Genomic DNA, 7,959 nt, shown 5'->3' with positions numbered 1-7,959 from the left:
TTGCAGTAGCAGCTCACACAGCATCTTCCTTTCTTCTATAAATAGAAGAGATTTCAGTTCATTATGTACATCAGTTTGAATTCAAATAATATATCAGTTTCTCTCTATACTTGTCTTTACTTTACAGTCTTTATTTTATAACACGTTATCAGCACGAGACTCTGCCATCTCGAGCAAATACTTTGAAAGTATCTGAGGTACGAACTTTCTTTTTCTATATAATGTCAAATCTTTCTAAACTTGAATTTGTAGCCCTGGATATATCGGGCAAAATCTACATGTCTTGGGTGCTTGATGCTGAAATTTATCTTGATGCGATGGGTCTGGCAGACACCATCAAGGATAAAAATCAGGCATCAAACCAAGACCGTGCCAAAGCAATGATATTCCTACGCCATCACCTTGACGAGGGCCTGAAAATGGAATATCTTACTATTAAAGATCCAGTCATATTGTGGAATAATTTGAAAGATAGATATGACCATCTGAAGATGGTCGTTCTTCCACAGGCACGATATAATTGGACTCATCTAAGGCTACAAGATTTTAAATCTATCAGTGAGTATAATTCTGCTATGTTCAGAATTATTTCCCAATTGAAATTATGTGGTGATAATATTATTGATCATGATATGTTGGAGAAAACTTTCACCACTTTCTATGCCTCGAATATGCTCCTGCAGCAGCAATATCGAGAGATGGGATTTAAAAAGTATTCTGAACTTATCTCACATCTTCTTATAGCCGAGCAACATAATGGGCTATTAATGAAAAACCATGAAAGCCGACCTACTGGTTCTTGTCCATTCCCTGAAGTGAATGAGACGAACTTCCACCAAGCTAAATGTGGAAGAGGTCGTGGCCCCAGTCGTAGTCATGGCCGTGGTCGGGGAAGAAATCCTAATCATGGTAATAATAATGCACCAAAGAACCCTCCTCGCCACCAGCAGTGGAAAAGGAAGGAACAAAAGCATGAAGCGGTGCAAGCACCAAATGCAGAAAGTGCATGCTATAGATGTGGAGGAAAAGGGCACTGGTCACGTACATGTCGTACGCCAAAGCACCTGGTTGAGCTTTATCAAGCCTCCCTGAAGAAGACAGAGAAAAATGCTGAAGCAAATTTTATTTCTGAAGATAATTTAGACTTCATGCATTTGGATGTAGCTGATTACTTTGCACTCCCAGAAGGAGAAACAAGTCATGTAGTCGGTGGTGAATCTGCAGAAATGTAAATATTTTGATTTTTGTTGTTTGTAGTAGATAGTATGGTTATGTAATTGTTGTACATAAAGAAAAATTATGATTTGATAATGATGTTTACTATGATATATCTTATTTATGATATCTCATTGTAATTATATTTTGTTAACCACCAGAAGTGGTATACGCCTATGATCACCAGAAGTGATAATTTAGGCTTTCTATGGTTACAATTGAAGATAAGCTACATAAATATTCTCTATATTAAATGCACGCCTCGATTTGCTCCTGAAGTAGTAAATATTTTGAAAGAGGTTGAGGCATCACAATTTGATGTGATTAATGCGCATTCAGATAATTATGTTCCATTTTCCTGAAGGATGAGAACTTTTAATAATAATAATTCATTCCCTGAAGTGAATGTGACAATATTAATAAATCTAGTAAATATGAACGCGCCCTTCATGTAAATATATTACCATTTACCTCCAGAAGAGGTAATATGATTGAGAGAATATATACTCAATATTTCGTATTTTAAATTTGCTCCTGAAGAAGTAATACAATTGAAATTGCCTCCTGAAGTAGGAAAATATTATGAAGAGGAGTTTTCTTGTGCTTAAACAATTGTTTATTTGATTGTGATTTTCTCTTATGATACCCGAAGTGTCTGAGCAATATTTGATAGTACAAAATGTATCAACAACTCTTGAAGAGCTAAGTGTTTGCCTAGAAGACACATGACACCAGTAGTGTCCGATAAATATTAGATTGTGGATAATAAATGAAGGCTCTCGAAGAGCTTATTTACAAATATGTCATTCATATTATATGATTATTGTAACGACCCGACCGGTCGTTTTGCATTTTCGAACCCCGTTCCCTTAAATAATACTTTCCGCACTTGCTTTAGCTAATTTATGACTTGCGGGGACGGGTGGTTCGGAATATAGAAGAGTTTTGAGCAAGAATAAGTCTAGTTGCTTCTTTAAGTTTCTTTAAAAAGGCCAAGTTTGACTTCGGTCAACATTTTGGGGAAACGGACCAGGAATCGTGATTTGACGATTTCTGAGGGTCCGTGGAAAAATATGGGACCTGGGCGTATGCCCGGAATCGAATTCCGAGGTCCCTAGCCCGAGTAATGAATTTTTATGTGAAATTGTTAAGTTAAAGTTTCAAAGGTTTAAATAAACTAAGAAATCATTGTTTTCCTAGGTATCGGGTTCGGATTTCGATTCCGAAACTTGGTACAAGTCCGAAATATCAGTCAAGACTTACCTGTAAAATTTGGTGCCAATCCGAGTGGTTTAAGGGCGTATTGACCCGTTAGGAGGAAATTTAGAACTTGAAGGTTCAATGATTTGAATCATTTGGTTTTGGGGTTGATTCCCTGATTTAGCGTTGTTTTAAGCGTTTCGAGGGCTCGAGTAGTCCGCCTCGTGATTTCAGACTTGTCGGTATGTTCGGGCGGGGCCCGGGAGCCCCGAGCGTCAAATGGTCGAGGTTCGAGTGAAGTTGAAAACTTAGGAAAAACCTTATCTGATGCTTCTGTCATAACCGCTTCTGCGGCTCTTGGACGGCAGAAGCGGTCGTTTTATAGCAGAAGCGGAAGGGGCCAGGCCCAGGGGAAACCGCAGAAGTGGACCCCTGACCGCAGAAGCGGTCCATCCGCCCAGGCCCAGAACCGAAGAAGCGGTGGGCTTTCCGCTTAAGCGGCCTCGCAGAAGCGAGGTTATGACCGCAGAAGCGGCCCAGGCCCCCTTGCCCATTTCCGCAAAAGCGGCTCATGTCCGCAAAAGCGGAACCCGCAGAAGCGGGATTCCTTCCGCAGAAGCGGAAATCACTGGGGATAGAAGGATTCATTAAAACGAACCCAAACTCATTTCTTCCACATTACTCTCAACACTTAGGCGATTTTGGTGATTCCAAAGATGAGGTTTCAACATAACATTGCAAGGTAAGTAATCCGCACTCATTTTTAGTTCAAATACATAAATATTAGGTAGATTTAACACTAAAAATTAGGTAAAATCAAGGGATTCGAGCTAGACCTAGGGTTTAATGAAAACTAAGGTTTTATCACATAATTTGCCATGTAGTGAACTAGAAATCATATATTTGTGATCCTTAGGTGATAGAGAACAACTTCCTTCGAAGAATCTCGGAATCCGGGCACGTGGGCCCGGGGTCGGAATTTAGGAAACTTGTGTTAATGGTTAGGAAATTGCTTAAATAGCTAGAATTCAACCTTGTAAGCCTTTATTTACTAGTTCTTACTTCGTTTGATTAGTTTGGGATTGTCCGGCTTCGAATTAAGGACTTGGGCTCGTTCTTGGACATTGGGAGTGCACTTTGGAGCGAGGTGAGTCTCCTTTCTAACCTTGTAAGAGGGAATTGTCCCCATAGGATTAGAAATGAGTAATTGTTGTTAAATGCGGGGGCTACGTACGTACTAGGTGACGAGAGTCCGTGCGTAGCTACTATAAGGATAATTGTTCGGGTAGTTTAGGACCCACGTCATGTCTAATTGGGGAATATTTCTTGTTTTAAATTGCCAATATGAGTATTTATGATTTGCTAGAGACTTGAGGAAATGAAAAGTGAACTTATGAGTTTGTTGAGTCTTGGTAGGAATTCCCTTGTATGTAATGAGCCTTATGTGCTTTCCTGATATTTTCTTGATGATTATGGACCGGGCCGATCGCCTCGGTGAGAATAGATGCATCTATGGTTCGTGCCGCTCGACCCTCGGCAGTGCACAATTTATTTTCTGTTGGAGCGGGCCGTCGACCTCGGCATGATTGTGCATGATTTATATGCTTACACTTCGATATGACATGATCACTTGTTTAATATGAAAAAGGGAAAACTGGTAGTTTAATTATGTCAAGAAACATGAATATGACTCTTCTCTTAAACTTGTGTTATTGGAAATTCTTCATGCTGTATATCTCACCTTATTATTATATTATCTTGACCTTAGTAAGTATCAAGTCGACCTCTCGTCTCCACTTCTTCGAGATTAGACGGGATACTTACTGAGTACATGTGGTTTATGTACTCATACTACGCTTCTGTACTTAAATGTACAGGATTTGAGGCAGGTGGATCTGGACATCATCCTGGTGCGCATCAGTGAGCACGCTTGGGGACTTCTACGGTGAACTGCTTCTCTTTCATGCCGATCTCCGCAGCCGAAGAAGTCCTTTCTTGTACTTTTTGTTTCTGTCTATTCTGTTCCAGACAGTAGGATAGTGTATTATTCTTTTGTGTATATTCTACTAGTTGCCCGTAGCTTGTGACACCAGGTTCTGGCACACACAGTAGTAGACATTTATTTTGGGGTTGTATCGCTATCTTAGCACTTTATGATCTTTACTAGTCTTATCTTTAAATTCGAAAATCTAGTATAACTGTCTGTCTTTGGCTAAAAAAAAAATAAAATGAGAACTTAATCACATTCCGCATCGGCTGGCCTGACAACGGTGTTAGGCGCCATCATGACCTATTATGGAAAATGGGTCGTGACAATTATGGTCAAAACATATGTTATAGTAAACCCGAAGTTTACTAAAATGAATGGCTATCATATTGAGACTATAAATGATTGGAAGATTGAAAATCTTCATGTTTCCACAATCATAGGGGGTAAAATAATATGTATATGAGAAGTTACCCGCCTTATTCTTCGATTTGTACTACATCATGTATCACGGTAAACCAGAACTTTACTAATACAAAAGTAGCCACAGTAAATCAGAAGTTTACTAATGCAAATGTTTATGTCATAGTAAACCAGAAGTTTACTAAGAGATAGCACATGCCATGATGAACTTGAAGTTTTCATTTGCCATTTTTAAAAGGGTTATTTGAGAACTCAGATAAGCATATACTGAAGAACTAGAAGATTCTTCAAGAATTCTCCTGTGTTGCTTGTTCTCATAATAAATAGATTATACCAGCTAAAGTTGGGACTAAGAACCCTGATTCTGAAATATATAAAAGGTGAATATGGGCCCATTCACCTATCATGTGAACCACTTATAGATGCATATATAAGATGGTTACATGTATGTTTATTGTCAACCTGCAGTTTGGCATTTGAAATTACTTTTCTCACGTAAGAGCATAATTTTCAGATTATGAAATCAAGACAGTTCATCTTGATAATGCTGGTTTATATACAAGCTAGTTTAGCAGTGAATACCTCCTATTAATGGCTAAACTATTGTTTATGAGAACAAAGCTTCATGTGTTGGTCTAAGATTTTCTAAATTGCATATAGCAGCACTTGTATGCATCAGGCCAACAATATATGATAAGTCCTCCCCTCACAATTGGTTTAGGATTAGAAACCAAATATTTTACTATCTTTTGATGTGTGGTATATGATTAATTTCTCTACCACAATGCACAAAGATATGTTTCCCAAAGAAGTTTGGGGATATATGTTAGTTTTTCTAACATTTGGGGGATGGAATAAACAACTGAAAAATATGCTATATGAATCGAATTATTATTAATATGGTCCTCACTTAGAAGATAATTCAAGTCAAATGCCAGAAGCATTTGCTGATCCAAAATCAAATATCATATTTCAGCTGCAAATGCTCCTATTAAAATTTAAAGTCCCTGAAGGATAGAGTTTACTGTACGCATGAAGCATGGTAGACCAATCCGTTCCAAAGGTAACAATCCTTGAAAAATGATAAGGAGCTAATGATCAAAATGATCATAATGAGGAGGAAATGAGCTCTAGAAGAGCCCACGACATAACATTTCACGAAACTCCAGAAGAAGTTCAGGTGCCTGAAAATAAAGAAAGTGATGAGATCTCAACAAGTTATGTCGCTTAGGAACCGATACAAAATGATCGTCGACAATATATTTGATACAATATAGTGCACAATACTGTAAAATATTGTGAGGATCGGACCAGTAGTCAAGACACCTGAAAATGTCATGCCATTTAAATGCGAGTCATAACCTATATGACTCATTTGATTAAATATCTATAAAGATCCCTGAAGGATTTAAAATGCATGAAGCATGTAGTTCAAAGTCTCGAGAAATGTACTCGATCAGATTATAAAGATCTTTGTACGGTTTAAATCAATTTGGGCGCATGTGATATAATTGCCTCAGTGAATATTTGCTGAAAGAAAGTTACATAAATGATGTTATTTGTCCATGTATTTTTATAAAGAAAATGTCATCAGAATTTGTTACACTTGCTGTTTACGTTGATGACATAAATCTTGTTGGAACTCCAGAAGAGCTCCAAAGGCAATTGAATATCTTAAGAAAGAATTTAAGATGAAAGATCTTGGAAAAATAAAAATTTATCTTGGTCTGCAAATTAAATATTTAGCAGACGAGATCTTTATCCATCAATTTGCCTATATAGAAAGGGTGTTTAAACGCTTTTACATGGACAAAGCGCACCCATTAAGTACACCAATGGGTGTTCGATCACTTGAAGTAAATAAGGACCCGTTCCGACCTCCAGAAGAGGATGAGGAACTCCTTGGTCCTGAAATACTCTATCTCAGTGCAATTATGTATCTTGCTAATGCTAACAAAGGTGGTGCAGATCGTATTGGTTATGCAGATACAAGATTAGAATGCAGAGACTCAAATATTTGAAACAAGATTTTCATTAGGGGGAGTAAAATACGCGATGCACTCTTTTTCCTTATTAAGGTTTTTTCCCACAGGGTTTTTCTTATAAGGTTTTTAATGAGGCACCTAGCAATGCGTATTACTACATATGTGTACTCTTTTTCCTTCACTAAAATTTTTTCCCACGGGGTTTTTCCTAGTAAGGTTTTAATGAGGCACATTATCTTTTAATGAACATCCAAAGGGGAGTGTTATAAATATATTATATTATGGATGTTCATTTAGTACTCCGTTGTAAATAAGCTTCCTGAAGAAGCTTATCCATATGGGACTCCGCCGTAAATATGTTTATCTATTGAGTACTCTATTGAAAATAAGCTTCCTGAAGAAGCTTATCACTTCGGTACCCGGTTATGGATAAACATTACCTCCGGTAGAAGATTATCCATACCGGGTATAATAAGCTTATCAATTCGGTACCCGGTTATAGATAAACATTACCCCCGGTAGAAGATTATCCATACCGGGTATAATAAGCTGATCACTTCGGTACCCGGTTATAGATAAACATTACCCCCGGTAGAAGATTATCCATACCGGGTACAATGAGCTTATCCTTTCAGTACTCCGTTATGGATGATCATTGCCCCTGGTAGAAGATTATCCATATCTGGTATAATAGCAGCTTACACAGCAGCTTGCAGTAGCAGCTTACACGGCAGCTTGTAGTAGCAGCTCACACAGCAGCTTGCAGTAGCAGCTTACACAGCAGCTTCCTTTCTTCTATAAATAGAAGAGATTTCAGTTCATTATGTACATCAGTTTGAATTCAAATAATATATCAGTTTCTCTCTATACTTATCTTTACTTCTTTATTTTATAACAGAAGTTGAATAATAGTGGTACTCCGGAAGACTTTAAAAAAAGAAGTAAAAAGAAAAAAGGGTTCTAGGTAGAGCTGTTAAAATGGGCCAGCCCAGCCCAATCCAGTCAAAGCCTCGTGGGCTTTAAAATTGGCGGACTTGGACGGGCCAACCCGCCATATGAATGGGCCTTTAAATGGCCAGCCCAATCCAACCCTAAAAGGGTCGCGAGCTAGGGCGGGCCGGTCCTTCAATCTTTTTTAGAAAAAATAAT

General features: G+C 38.1%; 1 protein-coding gene across 1 annotated transcript; it reads left to right on the top strand.

Annotated features, from left to right (window-relative positions):
- The first annotated feature begins 317 nt into the window (after nt 1-317).
- Nucleotides 318-1,232, top strand: LOC109240196. The gene is made up of 2 exons (XM_019406836.1): nt 318-1,041; nt 1,135-1,232. Exons 1-2 carry the CDS (start codon nt 318-320, stop codon nt 1,230-1,232), a joined length of 822 nt encoding a protein of 273 aa, XP_019262381.1.
- Nucleotides 1,233-7,959: the final 6,727 nt, after the last annotated feature.

This window comes from Nicotiana attenuata, unplaced genomic scaffold, assembly GCF_001879085.1.
Source record: "Nicotiana attenuata strain UT unplaced genomic scaffold, NIATTr2, whole genome shotgun sequence".
Classification (NCBI taxonomy): domain Eukaryota; kingdom Viridiplantae; phylum Streptophyta; class Magnoliopsida; order Solanales; family Solanaceae; genus Nicotiana; species Nicotiana attenuata.
This window is presented reverse-complemented; position numbering and strand designations above follow the sequence as displayed.

Excerpts from the sequence above, each read along its gene's own strand:
- LOC109240196 (XM_019406836.1), top strand. The coding sequence starts at position 318 with ATGGGTCTGGCAGACACCATCAAGGATAAAAATCAGGCATCAAACCAA. Across the intron at positions 1,042-1,134 it reads AGGAAAAGGGCACTGGTCAC|ATAATTTAGACTTCATGCAT; the intron begins GTACATGTCGTA and ends TTATTTCTGAAG.